Source organism: Moschus berezovskii, chromosome 23 (genome assembly GCF_049115385.1).
Source record: "Moschus berezovskii isolate FMDL1 chromosome 23, NW_MosBer_1.0, whole genome shotgun sequence".
NCBI lineage: Eukaryota > Metazoa > Chordata > Mammalia > Artiodactyla > Moschidae > Moschus > Moschus berezovskii.
The window spans coordinates 47947163-47969726 of NC_142482.1; the positions used below are offsets into that span (position 1 = coordinate 47947163).

Sequence of the window (22564 nt, forward strand, 5' to 3'; positions counted from 1 at the left end):
AACCAAAAGTGGAATTGTTGAATCACTTGGTAGTTCTGTTTTTAATTTTTTGAGGAACCACCATACTGTTTTCCATAGTGGCTGCACCAACTGACAATAGAATGCAAGGATTCTTTTTCTCCACATCCTCACCAACACTTATTTCTTGACTTTTTGATAATGGCCATTCTAACAGTTTGAGTTAATATCTCACTGTGGTTTTGATTTGCATTGGCCACCTCATGAGAAGAATTGACTCACTGGAAAAGACTCTGATGCTGGGAGGGATTGGGGGCAGGAGGAGAAGGGGACGACAGAGAATGAGATGGCTGGATGGCATCACCAACTCGATGGACATGAGTTTGAGTGAACTCTGGGAGTTGGTGATGGACAGGGAGGCCTGGTGTGCTGTGATTCATGGGGTCGCAAAGAGTCGGACAGGACTGAGTGACTGAACTGAACTGATGATTAGTGATAACGGCTTCCCTTATGGCTCAGCTGGTAAACAATCCATCTGCAATGCAGGAGACCCCAGTTCGATTCTTGGGTCAGGAAGATCTGCTGGAAAAGGAATAGGCTATCCCTCTTCAGTATTCTTGGGCTTCTCTTGTGGCTCAGCTGGTAAAGAATCCACCTGCGATGCGGGAGACCCCTGTTCGATCCCTGGGTTGGGAAGATACCCTGGAGAAGGGATAGGCTACCCATCCAGTATTCTGGCTGAGAGAATTCCATGGACTGTATAGTCCATGGGGTCCCAAAGAGCTGGACACGACTGAGCAACTTTCGCTTTGATTCCTTTGACTTCCATGATCAGTGATGCTGAGCATCTTTGAGTGTGCTTGCTGGCCATCTGTATACCTTCTTCTGTAAAATGTCTATTCAGATTCTCTGCTCACTTTTTAACTGAACTATTTGTGAGTTACTTTGCTACTAAGCTGTGTGAGTTCTTTATATATTTCAGATGTTAATCTCTCATGAGATATAAGATTTGCAAATATCTTCTTCCACTTGGTAGGCTGACTTTTCATTTTGTTGATGTTTCCTTTGCTGTGCAGAAGCTTTTTAGTTTGATGTATCCCACATGTTTATTTTTGCTTCTGTTGCCTTTTAGATTTTCTTTTGATTAATTTTTATCAATACTTTTACATTAAATGCTAGAAAAACATTTGATCATGAACTTTGTTTCTCCTTATTCCTGATATTTCCTAGGAGCAGCTGGGCAGAGAGGTGTGAGGTAAGAGAGCATGCTATTAAATAGTACATTCTTAAATGAGGACCTGGGGAACTTTCTGACTTCTGATTTAGAACCCCAGCTGACTATAAAAGAAGTCAAAAATGCTAGCTGGGGTCCTGATAAATGGAACAGGCTTCCAACCTGTCCTGCTGCCATTTTCCCATCTCCACGTGACTTCAGTTGATTCTCTCCTCAACCTTTTTCTGGGCTCTAGATTTATAGGCGGGCTTGTCCTATTTCTCTGGCTTGGATATCCCCTGCTGTTTTGGCCCTAAACATTCCAACCTTTAGTTGCAACTTGTCCCGTACCCACCCTCACAGATGCAAGCTAAGAGGAGAGCAAGGTGAACAGTCTCTGCAAACAGAGTGCCCAACAGTGCTTAATACTCATCTGTTAGTGTCTCATCTGTTAGTGTCTGATGGTAGAAGCCCTGATGTCCAGCTTAAAGTAAGTTTCCCTTGCCCCCGGCTGATGGTGGATTTATCAGACTGGGGAAGAGTGGAGGTGAGGGTGGCAGTTCTCGGCATGAGCTTGGCTGCTCTACTGTCTGCTTTATGGGGAAGCAGTCTATGGAATCCTTGATGCCTTTCCCCTGGACTATTTCTGTCCTGTCTCTCCCCTTATTTCTTCTCCTACCTCTGTGTCTACAGGAAGTTTGCCTGTTTAGATTTAGATTTGCAGGTGGAGGGTAAGAAGGCCCATTTTGACCTGGAACTTGAGTTGTGCTCATCAATCCACCTTTATTAGAGCCTCTTCATCTGCAGATCTGCTGCTACTTGTGGCGCAGGGGTGATGAGCATGGCCTCTGGAGCTAAACTGCTCTGAAACTTACTAGCTGTGTGATCTTGAACAATTTCTTAACCTATGTCTCAGTTTCATCATTTGTAACACAAGGGATAATACTGAGTTGGCCAGAAAACTTCTTTAGGTTTTCAGTAAGATATTACAGAAAGCCCTGAACGAACTTTTTGGCCAATCCAATGACAGTACTGATAGAGTTGGTATGAAGATTAAATGTGTATATGCAAAGCTCTGAGAATGATACCAGTTACATGGTATGCTTTAAGTAGTGTAATGATGCTGCTGCTGATAATAATTTAATCAGATTTCAGTCTCCTTGCCAATCCTCAGGGAAATTGCCAGAGCAGAATTCTGACCTCTATGGGTCCCTAGATAAATCATTTTAACATGCCACTAAAATCTTCGTTACTTACACATACTTAGATACAACCTCGGAGAAGGCAATGGCAAGCCACTCCAGTACTCTTGCCTAGAAAATCCCATGGACGGAGGAGCCTGGTAGGCTGCAGTCCATGGGGTCGCTATGAGTCAGACATGACTGAGCGACTTCACTTTCACACATTGGAGAAGGAAATGGCAACCCACTCCAGTGTTCTTGCCTGGAGCCAGGGACGGGGGAGCCTGGTGGGCTGCCGTCTATGGGGTCACACAGAGTTGGACACGACTGAAGTGACTTAGCAGCAGCAGATGCAACCTATCCCTGAAGTTACAGTAACAAAATAAATCAATGTGTTAAAAAAAAAAAAAGTTTAAGTTTTAGAACAATGCCATGTTAGAAGGAAAAGAGAAAAATACAATGGTACAATATCAAAGTTAGGCTCCAGGAAACATGACCTGTTATTCAACTTGAATCACAAGCTGAGAAAAGTTAAAAATAAAGAAAAAGCTTTTGGATAAGGTTGGCATGGATCAGGAATCAAAAGGGTGTCTGGAGATACCTATTCTTGAAGCCAGAAATAGCAGAACTATATCTGCCTCTTTGGTAACAATTATATGGTTACCTTGAGCAGGAAGCACAGCTTTTGCACCAAAAGAGCTCTTTAGAATGTCCATTATTTTGAGACTGAGTTACTCATACAACTTTAGTGTAGAGTTCCTGAGGCCAATGAAATGAGTTTAATATTTACTGAAGTGCTCACTTCCCTGTGTTCCAAGGCCATAACCTGAGCATGGTTTTAGTATGCTGTATGCTCTTTCAGTTCAGTTCAGTCGCTCAATCATGTCCAACTCTTTGAGACCCCATGAATCATAGCACGCCAGGTCTCCCTGTCCATCACCAACTCCTGGAGTTCACTCAAACTCACATCCATCGAGTCAGTGATGCCATCCAGCCATCTCATTCTCTGTTGTCCCCTTCTCCTCCTGCCCCCAATCCCTCCCAGCATCAGAGTCTTTTCCAGTGAGTCAACTCTTCGCATGAGGTGGCCAAAGTATTGGAGTTTCAGCTTTAGCATCAATGCTCTTTAGTTTACTAAAACTATGGTTTTAGTATGACATGTGACACGTGTAACAATAAGGAAACTCAATCAGACGTTTATCCAATTGTTCCTGCTATTTAGCAACATCCCCCAAATTACTTTTTAAACAACTTTTAGTCTTTACCAAAGATGGGGACTAGAGTTAAGTGCACAAATAGGTTTGCCCAATCTGCTGCAGAGAACCATTTTAAGCATGGCATAAACATGGCAAATCAATAACTTGTCTCTTCCTATGCATGTGCCATGAAAATCTGGCTATCAAAGAGTGCTGGATCCATTAAGAACTGAAGTTGCTATTTCCAGACAGCAGATAGCTCAAAGCCCAACAGGGCCAGCAGGCAATAATCCAAACCCGCATCTCCTTCTCTAAATGTACAACCCAAAGGCACTCCGATGCTACTTCACTCCAAGCACAGGGTATGATGGAGGTTTGACAGTTCTGTAGCTGCCTCAGGATTGAGTCAAATGGCTGTGACTCTTCAAACATAAAGAACTGGATAAAGTAACTTCTAACTTAAATTACTAGACAGATGTCGTTAATGGAAAAATGTAAATCTGTAGATGATTTTCTGATACGAGACTGTTTCTTTGGCTTAAGTTGTGATATGTGGATTCATGAAACTTGATGCCATAGAGATTACTAGTCTCTTAGGGAAGAAAGGACGGTATATAACCGAAGACTTCTTTTCCCCAAGACTTCTGAAATAGATTTTGGGCTTTTGCCCAAATGAAGCTGCTGAAAATATAATTTTACACTTTCTATTACATAGTTCACTATACACTAGTAGGTACGAATTCCAAGAAGTATTTGTATTCACAACAGTTCTTAAGGTAATCTTAGGAAGTGTGGATAAGGGAAACATGTGTCAATTATTTTCGTATATTTAATACTGCAGGTAAAGCTGCACTGTACTGGACTTCCCTGGTAGCCCAGTGGTTGAGACTCTGCCTACCATGCAGGGCACATGGGTTCAATTCCTGGTCTGGGAAGATTCCACATGCCTCAGGGCAACCATGCCCATGTGCCACAATTACTCAGCCCACGCGCCTAGAGCCTGGGCTCTGCAACAAGAGCAGAAGCCCGTGTACCACAAATAGAGAGTAGCCCCACTCACTAAAACTCGAGAAAGTCTGTGCATAGTAATGAAAACCCAGTGCAGCCAAAAATCATTCAGAAATTAAGAAAATGCATTGCGCTGATTCACTACTTAAAGTATTCACTCAAGGTATGCCTAGGATAAGCTTTAGGATAAACATATAGTAATTCTCAAAGGCTGGAATAATTTTAGAGTATCTAATTAAATAAATAAATAATTGGGGGAAGACAGATTCTACCCTTCTCACCTCTGATGCTCTCATACCTTTTCTGTCCCACCTGGTTCATTTCTTTACCCAATTACCAGTACGTGTTCAACCACTCATTTATTAAACCACTCTCTGGAGTAACACATACTTCCTTTATCCAACGTTATTAACAACCAGCTCTTCCGAAGAGAGTTTTCAGGATAAATACCATTTATCCCGATCAATGTTTGCAAAAATAGGTTATACACATCTCAACTATTTTTTAAAGAAAACATCTGTTTCCTGAGGTAATTTAGGTCCAGTTACTTTACTCTGGGACTACAAAAGATGTATGACAGGGCTATCTGGACCCACCGTAAGCGGCCTTGGGCAGCGGCACATTCAGAACCCCTCTGTTAATGACAGAGCTTTTACGGCCGACCTTGCACTCATTTTGCACGCTGCCACTTCTTAATGGAGCTCTGACTTCTTGAAGCGATAACCACCCTCTCTAACTGCCGCTAGAGTTGACTGTGGTTTGGGAAACCAGGCATCTATGTTTGTTAGGACTTTTTTTTTTTTTAAAAAGTGGATGTTTGTGGATGGAGAACTGAGGAACTAACGAGGCAGGGAGACAGAATTAGATGACTCTGACAGTCTGGGCCTAGGCTGGCTTACTCTCAGGTTTTGGGGTGTGTTTGTGACCGCTAAGATCGCTACACAAAAGACCTCCGGTTGAGTGATTTTCTGTCTATTCATATGCTAACTTCTCAAGTGTATTCAATTCATGGGCAGCTGTTTTTTTGGACACACATGAGTCTGTTTACAGTTCAAGCGATACATGTCTATGTGTGTAGAAAAAAAATCATTAAAATAACACTGGTCATCAAAAGACAAAGCAAAGTTTACTTCACCAACACAAGTATGTTCCTACTCATGTGCGTCCACTGATTTACATAGAAAATTATTCCAACAACAACAGTCAGTAAAAGAAAATGAGAAGCCCACTTCACAAAATACAGAAACTATAACAATGACAACCTGTGAAAAAGACTCATTTTTAATTGTTGTTCAGTTCAGTTCAGTCCAGTAGCTCAGTTGTGTCCGACTCTCCGCGACCCCATGAATCACAGCACGCCAGGCCTCCCTGTCCATCACCAACTCCCAGAGTTCACTCAAACTCATGTCCACAGAGTCGGTGATGCCATCCAGCCATCTCATTCTCCGTCGTCCCCTTCTCCTCCCGCCCCCAACCTTTCCCAGCATCAGAGTCTTTTCCAGTGAGTCAACTCATCGCATGAGGTGGCCAAAGTATTGGAGTTTCAGCTTTAGCATCAGTCCTTCCAATGAACACCCAGGATTGATCTCCTCTAGAATGGACTGGTTGGATCTCCTTGCAGTACAAGGGACTCTCAAGAGTCTTCTCTAACACCACAGTTCAAAAGCATCAATTCTTCGGTGATCAGCTTTCTTCACAGTCCAACTCTCACATCCATACATGACCACGGGAAAAACCATATATTATTCATACAGATCATCTATGTTTAGGAAGTACTGAATTTTGCAGATGTAAAAACCACTACAGACCTAAACAGAATTGTGTACCTTTTCCTTTCCAAGTATGTTCGTATTTTACAGTAGCAAATTATAAACATCTGTATTTAGCTGATAAACCTAGATTTCCCCCAACACATAATTCTGATAATATGTAACAAGAAAGAAAAGAAGGAAATAGGAAGGAGGGAGATATCTTATATATGCATGGCAATATTTTCTTCAGGTCAGAGACGAAAAGCATATGCTAATCTGCATAGCTTTAATAACAACGTTCTAATGATAACCGATTCCACTTGTCCTTGACATATCCAAAGGAAAAATGCAACTCCAGGTTGGCTGTCCTTGGCCTGGGAGACCTTTGGTCCTATAAGCTTGTGGTTAGCTGTGATGTGGTTTCAGAAATTCCAAGCTCTGTTTATTATGTGTTTATTAAAACAACAAAGGAAAGAATATAATGTACAAAACACAATCAGATTACCTGTGGCTACTGGATTTCCTTTACCAATGTTCCCTTTTTATTAGGAGAGAGAAACGAGACTTAGGGTTTGGTCAAGCCTTTCTGTGTATGTTTACGAGAATTCCTAAAAACAATTTTTAAAAAACATGAACATAGGACTAGAGATAACAATCCAAAGCAAAATTCTTCCAGGCTCCAGCAAAATTTGACTCAGAGTATAAAAAAAACAAGTCGAGTATTTTCCCCAAGACTCATTCTGAGTGCTCATTTTGCCCTAAGCTCTATTTGCTTTTTGCAACAGCACTTAGCGAAAACCAACTGACCATTTACAACCTAAACAATCGCTTTCAAGTCTGATTAAGAAACGCACCTGGCTTCACTCAACAAATTTGTTTAACCTGGTGACTTTCCTGTGTCTGGGGTCAGGCAGGCGCAGTCTCAGTTTGGCGGAGAAAAGGAGAGCAAACATAAGTGACTCACTGAGAACAAACTGGTGGACTGACTCCCCTTTGTCATTACAACGGTCTCAACAGTTTCTCGGAGGCAAGACTCTCATTTAAGTGACCCACTATAATTTGGGATGAACCCCCAGAAAATTATGCCAACTTGAGAACAGGATTTGCATTTCTGAGTTTACTCAGCATTATGAACCTTCTGAAATGCTAAGTATTCCTTCTTTGGTACAAATTTACATCAAGGGAAAAATGAACAATTAAAAAAATCTAGCTAGAGAAGAATAGAATACCATAACACTCACTCCCAGGAGTAGACCACAGTGGTTTGTTTTTTTTCACTTCTGGCATCATTTTTACTATGGAAAATTTCAATCATATAAAAAAAAATGCACAGAATACAAGGATGAACTCCCACAAACCAATAATTTAGTTTTGATAATCATCAACACAAGGCCAACCTTATTTTTACTGTGCCCTACCCATGTCCCCCTTTCAATTCTTTTTTAAAGCAAATCCCAGACAGCCTATATTTCATTTTATATAAGCTTTCATTTACGACATATGTACATATTTAACCTGAAAGATCTCTCCAGAAAGCTCATTGAGCATAAGATGTTTAAACCAATTTTAACCACATCTTACAAAACATTTTACACTAAAATCTATCTGTCTAGAAAACTAATTTGAATATAATTGGGTAATTAAAATGACAAGGTAACTCAAATCACATCTTCTATTATTTTATTTATGGAGAAAAAAGGAACATTCTAATATTGAGAAAACAGCGACCTCACTCAATGCCCATGATTCAAGAGACATGGTTAAAAGTAAAATGGTTAAACCTGCCTGGAAGGAGTTTAGAAAAACATGAGTAGGTGAGTAAGGGGAAGGAGAAATTTTCCTAGAAAATTTCCCCCTTTTTATTGCACATATAGAATAAAACAGAATGCCATCAGGCTAAACCCTGGGTGCTTCAAAAATCACTCATCAAGCCGTCTAGCCACTTAAGAGTAATTTATGACCGACCTTAAAGCATAGATCAAAGGGAACTCCATCTAGCATTTACGTTCAATTCCTCACTGCCTGATGACTAATTTGTAGAGGAATGAAGTCTTCACAGAGGAAGCCAAAATCATCTGAGGTGACTTTGATACAATGCCACAAAGGATATGAAGAGGAAGCCAGGAGAAGCTGTGAGTGGCTAAGCTCCATTAAGAGTTCTAATAAAAGAATAATGGAATTTCCCTTAACAGTGAATTCAAAAAATGTTAGAAGTGGGCAAAATTAGACAAGTCAGGCAAAACCTTTGATTTGTCACAGCCTATTGTTGCTGCTGCTGTTAAATATTAACTTAAGCCACTGTTGTATTTATGTTAATTAAATGATACTGTCTAAAAAAAAAAAGGCAACTTTCCCATCGGAAATCTGGCCAATCTCATTCCTCTGGCTGTGGTGTTACTTATCAGTCTGCATCTTCCGCCTGCATTGTCAGACACTCCTGGCTTGCTCAAGCTCTTTCCAACAAATTGCTACTCTGCACTGATCGATTTCACTTGAAAAATTTAACTTGAAATGATAAATGTTTAGTCTTGTACATCGCTGTGGTGACATGGAATACAACATCTCTTTTGACAGATTTTTGATGCTTACGTCAACTGGTTACTATAGAAACACCAGAGGCTATTCAAATTCTTTCAACTTCTATGAACAACGCACACAATTTTTTTTCCTCCTGAATCCAGACATCTCTGTATTCTCAAATGAAGAAAGTAGTTTTCACACTCCTTATTTTGGCTAGTTAAAAAATCCCTACCACATGTCTCTTTGTAAATTCATAGATAAAGATTTAAGTTTATATCAGCATTTCAACCATGCAAATGTTTTGTTTGCTTCTGAAATCACCTCAAATTAACAGATTTATCGGAACCTTAAAACATGATATAGAAGATTTGAACAAGTCTCAGGATACTTTCATATATTTCCCCATGAAGATGTGATATTGCATATTTTCTTTAAAAAGTTAGGGGCTTTTTTTTTTTTTTAAGAATTTATGTTTTACAAATATATAGTGAAATACTTATCAGTGAGAAGAGACTTAAGAATTCTTCAAAGACAGGGAGTGGAGAGTGTGGGGTATAAATGCAACAAGACTGGCTGTGAAGTTATTGGATGGATGGAGAACCAAGGTCATTAACTATGTGGTCTTCGGTATAGCAAAGCTCTCGGGAGTGAATATTTCAGGTATAATTCTAGGCACTGCTTGCTGGTAGAGTGTTTGTTTGTTTGTTTGTTTGTTTTTAAGAAATATAACTTTCTGTCGGGAGCAATGGTGAACCGAGAGTTGGCAGATAATACTTCAACTATCTTCATCAATTCAAAAGCTAAGTTCATTTACTACACTGTTTGGAAAGGAAAAAACCCACTAATCGAAAAACACCCCCCAAATCTGTCTTTTCACGGTCTTTGAGGCTTCAATGACAATATGTAACCAGATTTTAAAGTGAATACAGAAGAATATTTTAGTTCAGAAATACAAATTTTCTCTCTTCTTTATAAGAGATAAAGAATTAAAAATTAAAACTGAAATATAAATGCAATTGGTAGAATGTACTTCAAAATCACTGTGTACTGGTGAACATCGTGCTCTACATGCAGAAGGACTTATATTACCCAATTACACTAATAACATGCTTCTCTTACCTTGTGATCATATGGGTTGTATGAATGAAATACCCGAGAAAGCTCTTTTGTTCTTTGCTTTTTCTGTGGGAGAAAACACAAACCTTTGAGTTGACAGGTGGCAAAAATACATACACGTGTATATATCTAAATGTAGATCTCTAGCTCTATCTATCTACTTTATGACATTATTTCGAGATTTTTCCTTTGTAAAGGCCGAGGACCTACATGGTTAATTTGGGATAAAGGGATACAACCAGAAACCAAGGCTACTTGATGGTCATGTGGATCGCTGTTACAGACCAGCCAGGCAATCTCTTTCTGGAAAGTTTCATAATTACAACTCCACTTATTACAAAAGCATAATTCAGACACTAAAATGAAAAAAAAATATGAGAAGAAAGAAAATACATTTAGAACAGTTTCAGTTTCACAGCAACCCCAACTTCTTTTGTTACTCTGAGTTGGGCATGAGCGAGGCTTCCCTGGAGGCTCAGCGGTAAAAGAATCTACCTGCAATGCGGAAGCTGGAGACACAGGTTGGAGACCTGGATTGAGCAGATCCCCTGGAGAAGGGAATAGCAACCCATTCCAGTATTCCTGCCGGAGAATACCATGGACAGAGAAGCCTGGTGGGCTACAGTCCACAGGGTCACAAAGAGTCAGACACAACTCAAGTGACTTACCACGCGTGCACGCATACATATACATGACTGCTATAGATATGATGATGTCTCACACACAGTAGGCACTCAATAAATATTTGCTGAACTAATGAATAAACGGATATACCTGAGTTAGACAGGCATATACCAACTGTATCAGTAATGACAACACGTGACTCTCATACACAGTTACGAGAAGAAAAGCCCCCTTCACTTCTCATGATGTCTTCTTCATTACAAGAAGTGAGGCCTCTCCATCTCCTTATATCCAGCATCTGTGATAATGAAGGGTGCTATTCTCTTAGGAGAGGTGACTGTAAGAATCAGCTTGTTTACTTTTGTTTTACTGATTGCTTTGTTTACTAATTGTTTAATCAGCGTGTTAATCCACTGTGATCTGTCCACCTTCCCATAACCACTGTGAGAAATTTTGTGGATGTTTCCAGACTTTCTGTGCATATATCTTCACACACAACTGAAAACTTTTACTTTCAAAGAAAAAGGATCATTCTGTATACATTCTTCTCAAATTTACTTTTTTTCCACTTCACTATTTATCCTTGCCAAACTTAAGTGCCTGTATATCCAGCACTGTGATCCCTTAAGAGTTCTAAAATCCAAAAACTCCTGAAATCTGAACTTTCTTCCTGCAATGCGTTTCAATTTATAAATATAATGATAATCTTTGCACAAACATCTAGGCCAGCTTGAGAGTGTGTGTTTTTTAAAAGGATAAATTATGGAAGTCCAGTTGCAGAATCAAGGAGTAGGCATGTTTATCACCTTGATAGGAACAGCCAGGCAGCCCCCTCCTCCAACCTTCCCTCTCACCAAGAGTGAATGAGAAAAGGGATTATGGCTTAGGTTGGAAATTCTTAATTTCTCTTCTCTGTTTAAAGGTTAGAACATTTATAAATTTAAAGAAAACATAAGACATTTTTAAAAACAGGTATTAAACACCATCCCAGCTGCTGATTATGGAATGCATTTCTTGTATTTAGATTTTGGGTATCATAGAGTTAGCCCACTTCAGTTCAGTTCAGTTGCTCAGTCGTGTCTGACTCTGTGACCCCATGGACTGCAGCATGCCAGGTTTCCTTGTCCATCACCAACTCCCAGAGCTTGCTCAAACTCATGTCCATTGAGTTGGTGATGCCATCCAACCATCTCATCTACCACATCTTAAAATTCTGTCATGAGAGTGGCCAGTCTGTCCATAAGACTGCCCCCGTCTGGCTTCTGGGTCTACTCTGATGCTGTTGATCCTTGCCTGGTACCCACATTTCCCAGGGAAGGACTTCCTTCCTTTAAACTCCAGTCTCCTCCTGAGCACACCCATTGCACCTCCCCAGGGTGAAAGCCACGTAGATCTCCAGCATAGGTCCTACATGACTTTTGGCATCTACCTGGTTAAGAAGTCAGAGCTAATATCAATGAGGACTTTGTGTTAGAGTCATTGGTACACGCTCATGGGTTTCCTACAGGTTAGTTCTCTACTTTGGAACTGTCTTTGGAGCCCAATTCAAGTAAGCAGTCCTTCAAATCACTTGGCCTGTTTCCACTTCTGATACCCACTAGCAGACATCCCTCCCTGCAGCTCAGCCAAAATTCCCACTTCCCCTGTCCACCTCTGAGCCGTGTTGCTGACCACTTGGCTGCCCAGTAACCTAACTCCATTTCTCTGGAGAGCAAAGATGTATGTCTAACTGTATGGAAACAGTTTCATGGCTCTCCGAGCCCTGGCATTTGTTCTGAACAGGTCACCTGCCCACCAGAGTTTTCATTAGCTTCTAATTTTCTCTTTCCTTTCCATACACCCACTTAGCTGGTTTAACAGTTCTTGGCTTATACTTCAATCAGAAGAGAAATGACGGATATTAACACTTCCTTTGGTAGGAGACAATATAAAACACTGGGGAAATTTTTTTTTTTCTTCAGAAAGGAAATTATGCTAGAGAAGATAAAATAGGCGGCATATCAGTATTCAGCTTAGGAGGTGTCCCCAGGACTGATCAGTCCAAAAATGGCAAAGCTACCAGCTTAAGTCAGCAAGTGGATAAGGGATAGGCAGAGGTAGTTTGGTGTGGCTTTTTTATGTGCGTTTGGATTTTATATCTTTATTTTGATTGCTAAAACCTAAATATACCTTCTATTATTTGGGGAAGAAAGTAGGGTATAAAAAAATAGCAAATAACACTATTCAGATTAAACCCAAAAAGAAGACAGTAAAGAAAGTATGCGCTTTTGTCTGAGAACAAATTTACTATATACAACTACAGTGACGTCCTGGCTGTGACTATGGAAGGTTATATATTATTAGTCCAGTTAACTGAATACCACTGCTGTTTCTCCTGTGAGGTTAAGTCATGTAGCCCAGAGCTGCATCTTCTGGGATCTAGAATAGGGGTTGACAAATGATGGTCCCTGTGTCAATTCAGTTATATTGGTTGTTTCTGCAAATAAAATTTTAATGAAAAATAATAGTCACATTCACTTGCTTATGTATTATCTATGGCTGCCTTCATGCTATAACAGCAGAATTTGAGTGGTTGCAACAGAGACTCTATAGTTCATAAGTGCTAAAGTATTTACTATCTGACCCTTTACCAAAAATGTTATAGAAATAGCCATCTCTGATCTAGTCACAGAATCACTCACTATCTTTGACCATGTCCGCTTCTGGCAATAGTCCCATGACCCCAAACCAAATCAACAACTATTTGTTCAGCAAAATTCCTTGTTCCTTTTGCTCACCGAATGAAGACAGTTCAAGAATCGATCATAACCTATATCCTGACACATCAGGATGAACATATCAAGGAAAATATCAATTAGCTGTTTTTTCAGGATTTTGCATTCTGAGCATTCTATACTCAGAGAATGTTACAAGTTGTCTTTGAGAGCATGTTGAAATAGATATAGGGCTTTTGGAGCTTTCTGTACTCACATTTGGAGAAGGCAATGGCAAGCCACTCCAGTACTATTGCCTAGAAAATCCCATGGATGGAGGAGCCTGGTAGGCTGCAGTCCGTGGGGTCGCTAAGGGTCGGACACGACTGAGCGACTTCACTTTCACTTTTCACTTTCCACTTTCCACTTTCACACATTGGAGAAGGAAATGGCAACCCACTCCAGTGTTCTTGCCTGGAGAATCCCAGGGACGGGGGAGCCTGGTGGGCTTCCGTCTATGGGGTCACACAGAGTCGGACACGACTGAAGTGACTTAGCAGCTTAGCAGCAGTACTCACATTATAACTGCTGGTGACAGAAACTTTGAGAAGAGACCCTTCACTAAGTTCTAGCACTAAAGCCAAGTAGAAGGTTTTGTGTACAAGTAACTAAAGTAAGCCAGTTGCTAGTGAGCCAGTTTCTCACATGCAGACCATGTTAACAATACGAAGCTACAAGACTTGTTGAGCCTTGCTATCAGCAGTTTTAACTGAAACTAAAAGCTGAGCCAAAAATGGAATAATTAGGTATTTTCCTATTGCATCATAGTGTGTGTCTAAATTACCTCCCACTTTTTCGCCTGTTAAAACAAACATCTCAGTCATGCAACCACCTGTTAATTCTCCAAGTGTTTAAAAAGTAAACATGTTAAACAAGTTGTGTGATGAACTTGGAATGAGGGTGGCCAAAGTACAGTAAGTACGGCAAACACCTCCCCGAGAACTGTGTAAGGTGCCTTCAAGTCCACCTCATCACTAATCTCAAGGTCCGGGTCACAGTGATGTGCGTGCATGCTCCGTTGTGTCGGGCTTTTTGCGACCCCAGAGACTGCAGCCCACCAGGCTCCTCTGTCTGTGGGATTCTCCAGGCAAGAATACTGGAGTGGGTTGCCTTGCCCTCCTCCAGGGGAAGTCAGAATCTCACTCTGAATGGACAGAAAACACCAATGACCCCTTTTATGTACATGTTTAAACTTTGTTTCGACAAAACCAAACAAAATTAAAGGTCCTAGGGGAGAATTTTTTTTTAACAGTTCAGGTTTGCAGATAATGTAATTATTTCAATTTTCATGAAAGATAACAACAGAGCTCAGATCTGAAAGGCATTCCACGTGTGATGAGAACTTGTATTTTGAACACGATCAAAATATAATCAATTGAGTTTTAACAATATCCACCAATTTTACTTCTCCTGGTTCCCCAAGCAAATTCAATGCTTTCTGGGCCCATTCTCTATTTATAAAGTTTTCTAAAATAAAATAGTGCTGAGTATAAGGTGAAACTGTAATAACTCTACATATGGATTCTCAAAAACAAGAAAACCTACAAGCTTCCAAGGAGTTTGATGTGTTTAAGGTGTGTTCTAATAAAGCCCAAGTGTTTCAGCAGGTCCTCATCATACTTTGTGGTAAGAAGACAAAAGAACAAGTTTGAGTTCCAATGGATTGACTGCTGGTTTCTGGTTCTGTCTATAAGGAACTTGAACGTTACTATTCTGAAAAATCAGCAACTCGTCTTGGACCCAGACGAGAGCAAAGGACACATGCAACACTGTTCCCCACCCACCCACCCTCAGCTGGAGAGACCAACAAGCAACTGAGCAGAGCAGGTCCTTGTTGGGACTGGGGTTGGGGCAGGGAAACCCGAACAGTAATTACTGGAAGCTCAGTGCTGACAACTTTGGGAGTTAAGGACTCCAATGGGATCCGATTGTAGGCGGGCCCCGCAAGGCTGTGAGATTTACCAGCAGAAGCCCCACTGAAAAATTAGAGAAAAATCCCCCTGGGCTTCTGGCAGGAGGAGCGGGAAAAGGAATCGTTTTGGAATACACCAGTGCATTTTGCTCTTCACAAGGTCTGCCCCCAGGAGAAGCTAGCTAATCAGAGCCTAACCTGCTGGGTATTACCTAACTGACCTCGGAAGGGAACATACAGCTCCAGCCCACCTCACCATCCTATCCTACCTAAAGAGAGTGAAAAACATTGAGATGATCACAGAGAAAAACATTCTGAAGATCACAGTGCAGAGGCCTAGGCTAACTAAAAGACTGAGATGCAATCACAGGAATACAGAATACTTCCCCCCTGCTACACTTTGCCATATTATTAAAGGCGGTTCCTTTTAACCAGGACATCATATCTGACGATCAAGAATCATCACAAGGTATGTCAAAGGAAAAAAACACCCACAATTTGAAGAGACAGAGCAAATGTCACAACCAGACATGGCAGAGAAGTTAGAATTATCATAAAGCAATTATGATTAGTATGCTAACATCTCTAATGGGTAAAGCAAACAGCCAGGAAGAACAAATGGACATTGGAAGCAGAGAGATAGAAATCCTAAGGAAAAAAACAAAAGAAATGTTAGAGATCAAAAATAATGGAACAGAAATGAAGAATGCCTTTATGGGCTTATTTACAGAGTGAACACAGCTGAGGAAAGAATCTCTGAGCTAGGGGATATTTTGATAGAAACCTCTAAACTGCAAAGCAGAGAATAAACACTGAAAGAAAAGATAATATCCAAAGATTGTGAGATAAAAGGTATAACATATATGCTATTGGACTTATAGGAGGAGAAAAAAGAGAGAGAGGAAAAGACAAAATACTTGAAGTAAGAATGACCAAGAATTTCCCCAAACTAAGGTCAAATTCTGGAAGATTCTGGAACTAAACCACAGATTCAGGAAGCTCAGAGAACATCAAGCAGGAGACGTGCCAAGAAAACTAAACCTTGGCAAATCATCTTCAAATTACAGTAAATCAAAGATAAGAAAAAATCTTTTTTTTTTTTTTTTTTTAAGAAAAAATCTTGAAAGATGCCAGAAAGGAAAAGACACATTACCTGCAGAGGAGCAAAGGTAAGAGTTACATTAAACTTCTCTTCAGAAACCTTGCAGGCAAGGAGAGAGTAGAATGAAATATTTGAAGTATTGTGAGACAAAAATCCACCAACCTAGAATTCTGTACCCTGAACAATGATCCTTCAAAAATAAAGGAACAATTAAGACCCATATCATGTATGGGTGTGAGAGTTGGACCATAAAGAAAGCTGAGCGCTGAAGAATTGATGCTTTTGAACTGTGGTGTTGGAGAAGACTCTTGAGAGTCCTCTGGACAGCAAGGAGATCAAACCAGTCAATCTTAAAGAAAGTCATCCCTGAATATTCATTGGAAGGACTAATGTTGAAGCTCCAATACTCTGGCCACCTGATGTGAAGAGCTTAATCATTGGAAAAGACCTTGATGCTGGGAAAGGTTGAAGGCAGGAGGAGAAGGGGACGACACAGAGTGAGATGGTTGGATGGTTTCACCTCCTCGATGTACATGAGTTTGAGCAGGCTCTGGGAGTTGATGATGGACAGGGAAGCCTGGCATGCTGCAGTCCATGGGGTCACAAAGAGTCAGACACGACTGAGGGACTGAATTGAACTGAAGACTCAGACAAAGAAAAATTGAGGGAATTGGTTAAAAGAAACTCTTTAGAGAAAAGGAAAATAATATAGGTCAGAAATGTGAGCCTTATTCTTAATTGATCTAATAGGCAACAGTTTGTCCAAAATAATAATAACAACAACAATGTATTTGATTATGCATGCTCACGCATATGTGAAATAAGGCCTTACTCCTCCTGTAAGGCCATCATACAAGGAATGGGAGGAAGGAATGAGGATTATTTTGTTATTACAAAGTATTCACACTACCTGTGAAGTTTTATCATCCTATGTGAAAGTGGATTTTTTTTTTTTTTGGATTAGTTAGAAATGGATGTTGCAAATTCTAGAGTAACCAATAAAATAAGTTAGCTAACTGATATGCTAAGAAACGAGAGTTTCAACACACTTACCTTTTCCTGCTTCCTTTTTGGCAGCGAGTCTAAGAAGTGGTTAGCCGATTAACTGCCAAGTAGCAGCAGCAGGGAGTGAGAGGGCAGGAGCCGAGGAAACTCATGCTCTGGACGGTCAGTTCTGAACAGCTGCCCTTTGTGCTGTGCAGGGGCAGCGGTGACTATCGGGCAGTGATGGTGCCAGGGGGACTAGGAGAGTGTGGCTCTAAACTCAACCCAAGGGGCTGGACTCAAAACTCCAGGTAATGAGGGCTAGGGAACAAGCACTGGTCAGTCACTGCGTGACAGAAGCAGCAGGTGTTCCACAGGAAAGCCAGAGAACCGTGTCCTGAGACGAAAGGGTGGAGAGAGCCAAGAGTTGCAAGGTAATAACAAAGCACTGAGAATCCAAAGGGTTGCTGGGGAAGGGCTAGGAACTGGGAGAACCAGTGAGAGCAAGGACTAAGCTCAGAGTAGTTACAGACATTGAAGTCAGGGATGAGCAAGGAAGCGGCCGGGACACCTTCAGAGGCCAGTGAAGGCCGTGACTCCCAGGGATGTGGTCTGGGGCTGAGGCGGGTCTGATGTTGACCATGGGATTCTTTATTATACTTTCTGCATCGGCAGGTTCCTTCAGTCAGGGTGTGGGCAAAGCGGGGCCCATTAAACTCAGCTGAAATAGGACAACGTTTGGTTGAAGAGGGAAAATCGTATCACCTACTGGGGGGAGGTCAGTTTCTGATAAAAGCAGAAAGAAAAGAATTGAGTCTATAGATAGATTGTGCCGTTTATAAACCATAAGAAAGTAGGTCGCGCACAGGCACGCAGCGACAGAGAAAAAAGGACGTGGCTTTGTTGAACCAAAGAAACGGCTAAGTGATTCAAGCGTATGGTGGAAGAATTGTGACAAACGATCAGATGTGTGTCTCAGAGAGAGTTCTGTCATGGTGTTACAGATGGAGCATGGGAGCAAGGTAGAGGCTGAAGACCGAGAGAGGAGGGTGCGGTGGCTCCAAAAAGTGACGCCGCCCCAGAGGAAGCCAGGGGCAAGGAGAGGAGGTGAGATGAATGTGAGAACAGCCCAGAGGCAGGACGGGGGGCACTTGGTTAGACAGGAGGACAAGACGGGGGAAGGCAGAGGAAGACACCGTGATTTCTGGCACAGACAGCTGAGGGGCGAGGGGAGTCCTGCGCTGAGATAAAGAACCTGGACCGACAGCACCTCTCTGACCACTGGGCGGGGCATCTGCTCTGGACCTCAGTGTAAAATGAAGGAGTCGGGTTAGGTTCCACCCTGCTTGCAGGTCAGAATCACTGGGGAGCCTTTCAAGTAAACCTGCACTCCAGTCTTCACCCCCAGTGATGCTGATTTCATTGGCGTAGTGCGACCTATGCAAGTCTGTGACTTAAATGCTCTTGAGTTTTCCACTGAGCAGCCAAAGCTGAAAGCCACTACCCCAGACGATCGCTAAGGTCTCCTCCAACTGGTAACCTCTGTTCTTCTATTTCAGTTCCCCACAGTCTTTGAGCTGCTGCCATCCTGGGCTGTGAATTCTACCAGACATTCCCATTCTTAATCCCCATATTATCTCTGTAGCTTTGCCTTATTTCCTGACCTCTTCCTTTCCTTAAAAATGGACTCCATGCAGGAATTCCTCTGGGGCTCATTGAAGCTTTGACTGCAGAGAACAGGCTGCTTTTATATATTTAGTTCCCTATGTGGTGAGAGCTTTTGAAAAAACAAGTCGAAAGCTAATTTAATAAACCTGAACCTTTATTTTGTTATCAATGTATAAAACGTCAGAAGCTTAATTAAAAGCACTTGACATTATCAGTGTTCAATCACAACCTCACTTTTACATTGTATGTTTTTGGCTGGTGTCCCTAAAATGATGATAATCATTCAAGGTCACTGCAAAGAAGGAAAAACAAGTCCCTGGAACTTAAACAATGGAACCCCACATTTAGAAATAGGTGGAAAAAAAATTAGTGATGTGAAGTATGTTTGGTGATCAAAAACACCCCCATACACTCAGGAAAACAGACTCTTCAGAATATCGTCTGTTTTTCCTTTACGTGGTATGTTTACTCCTTCTGTGTTCTTTGAGAAACAACTCTACTGTGAGGATGGTAGGAAAAATTAAAAAAAAAGAAAACTGCTCTAACTTGATAGATTTTTTTTGACCTCTTATCTTCTAGTAAGATCTGCAAGAAAATGGAAATGACCATGAACGCTGCTGGCTGTAGTCTTAAATCTTCTCTGCCTCCTGTAAGAGCAAATTCAAGGAGAGTGAGTGTGTTCTTTAGTTTCTCCAGTCTTCACAGTTGGGCAGGGTCAGGACAGGCATTTCTTGGAGAACACTGAGATAGCAGACTTCTAAGAGTGGAAGTTAGAAAACAGATAAGTGAATCTCTTCACTGGATGTAATGGTGCTCAAATAAAATAACCAGGCCATCGTGGCAATGTACCACTGATTTGAAAGCACAGCAGGTATCAGTGGGAAACTTTCACCAGTCTTACGTTTCCTAAAATAGTGGAAAGGAGGAGCAACAATCAGCCTCTGGGTTTCATGGTAGGGGTGGTAGAGGAGCAGGGGCACCATTTACCCTGGCAGGTCCTTAACTAGGCAACAAATGCTGAAAGAAAATGTAGAGGGAATCCTGCATAAATTCAGTGGTATCCGATAAAATAAAATATAAGTAGCCCTATCTCCTTATATCAGGCTCACCTTACTTTCTAAAGAGAACATTTGTTTGCAAGGAAAGGTCATCCTTTGAAAACAAAGGCATGGCTGGCAGGTAAGAAAGGAAGGAGACTTGGCTATTTGGTGGTGATGGGTGCTGCTGAATGAAAAGCCATCACAAGCAGTGGGAAAAGAAATAGCCTTTCAACGTAAAACAAATCCCCGCAAAGAGAACCAAGTCAAAGGGGAACTAAGCTCTCCACACCACAAACAATGGTTCCTCCCTCCAGGCTCCTTTGTGCAGTAACCTCTGGGTGCTGGAAAGTAGTGCGTGAGAACGTGAGTCGCTGTAGATATCGACCCAATGTCACTCATCTTCACTCTGCCCTTGTGATGAACCACGAAAGAGAGTTAACTTTGCCTCTTATCTGAACTGCTGTAGAAATGTTTTCCTTCCTGGACTACCTGAGGCCAATTTTCACCCTCTAAAATCAAGAACTGGCCAAATAATGACTGGCTGCTAGTTTTGTACAGTCTGCAATGTGCTTTTATATTTGTGAATGGCTGTTAAAAAAAAAAAAATCCAGAGAACAAGAATACTGGTGATCTGTGAACATTATATAAAATTCAGATTTCCATAAAGTTTTATTAGCACACAGCCACACTCATTCATTCACATATTGTGTGTGGCTGCTTTTGTGGACCAAAGCGGCCTGGGATGGCTCCAACAGAAACCCTATGGCCCATAAAGCCAAAAATACTATCTGGCCTTTGACAGAAAGAGTCTGCCAAGCCCTGTTCAAAGTCATTGGTGTGCAGTCCTCGTTGAATGCTAGAATCCTGGGGGATTTAAAGAATACTGATGTCTGGGTGCCACTGTTAGAGACTTTGGTGACTCAGACAGTAAAGGGTCTGCCTGCAATGCAGGAGACCTGACCTAAGTCCCTGAGTTGGGAAGATCCCCTGGAGGAGGGCATGGCAACCCACTCCAGGATTCTTGCCTGGAGAATCCCACAGACAGAGGAGCGTGGCGGACTGCAGTCTATGGGGTTCCAAATGACAGCGACTAAGCACACACAGCTGATTTAACTGATCTGGGCTTCAGCTTGGGATTTGGAATTTTAAATCTTTGCAGGTGAGTCTAATGTGAAGCCAAGGTTGAGAACCACTGCTTAACCCAATTCTGTCCTGAGGCTGGAGTAAATTTTCTAAGACATGATCATCTGTCACTCTCCTCTTTCAGAACCTGCAAGGGCTCCCATCACTCAGAGAATCAAGTTTCAAGTATTACATCAGGGCTTCATCCCACCTTCCCCACTAACACCAAAGATAATGTCCCGTTTCTGGTAGACCCTGCCTCTTCCTGAGTCCATATCTTGCTAACGCTAGGTCCTTTGCCTGGAATGCTTTCCCTACCACCTCCACATATTATATCCATTTGAAAAGCCCAGTTCAAATTCGTGCTGGATCCCTGCCCCTCCCTAGCAAAACAGAAAGAACCTTTTAAACCATGGGCTTCCACAGATCTCTTCACCACCCTCCCTGTGTGTCACTGCCTCCTCGGGGCAGAAGCCATGTCCTGGTCATCACTTCCGTCCACAATGTTTTATTAAAGAAAGTGACTTGCATGTGGGATCTGCCCAACAAATGCTGCCACCCCCATAATCCCACATCATTTTGGTTTAATTTTCACTGATCCTTTGAAATTGAGCCTCAAATGACTAACGCAGGTCACCTTTTCTCCCAGGCTCGTGATTCATGAACACAACACTCAACTTGGTAACCTTGGCTTCCGCATATTCCTTTGTTCTTCATTTTCCCTACGACTCCTGCTCCCCCGTCTCACATTAATCCAGTCACTTGCCCCCTGGGTAATTTGGGTACTATCTCTGAACCAAAGCCATTTGGTCATTCCTCAGAGCTTCCTCAACAGTTTTTCTGTCTTCACTCTCTTCCTCTGTATCTAAAATACCCTCTCTAAGCTTTAAAATTTAGTTACTAAACCCCTTTGTGCATTGCAGCATTATTTACAAAAGCCAAGACATGGAAGAAGCCTAAATGTCCACTGACAGATAAATGGATAAAGAAGATGTGGTGCATATACACAATGGAATACTGCTCAGCCATAAAAAAGAATGAAACGATGCCATCTGCAGCAACATGGAGAACAGACTTGTGGTTGCCAAGCGGGGTGGGGGTTGGGGGAGGGATGGACTGGGAGTTTGAGATTAGCAGAGGCACACGGTTACATACAGAATGGATAAACAACAAGGTCCTAACTGTACAACGCAGGGAAATATATGCAATGTCTTGTGATAAATCATAATGGAAAAGAGTATGAAAAACAACGTATATACACAACTGAATCACTTTGCTCTACAGCAGAAATTAATACAACATTGTAAATCAACTATACTCCAATAAAATAAATTTAAAAAAACCCCTCAGCTATTAATGGAATCGATTATTCATCCAATTGATGCATTGACTGTGTACCCAGGGGGTCATACTAAT

General features: G+C 41.5%; 1 protein-coding gene across 6 annotated transcripts in view; it reads right to left on the minus strand.

Annotated features, from left to right (window-relative positions):
- The window catches only part of CDKAL1 (CDKAL1 threonylcarbamoyladenosine tRNA methylthiotransferase), a 599197-nt gene that overhangs the window by 105708 nt on the left and 470925 nt on the right, over positions 1–22564 (minus strand). For all 6 annotated transcript variants that reach the window (XM_088831304.1, XM_055407287.2, XM_088831305.1 and 3 more), the window contains one exon: positions 9947–10009. In XM_088831304.1, the coding sequence (XP_088687430.1) occupies positions 9947–10009 (63 nt within the window). The remainder of the gene's footprint in view (positions 1–9946; positions 10010–22564) is intronic.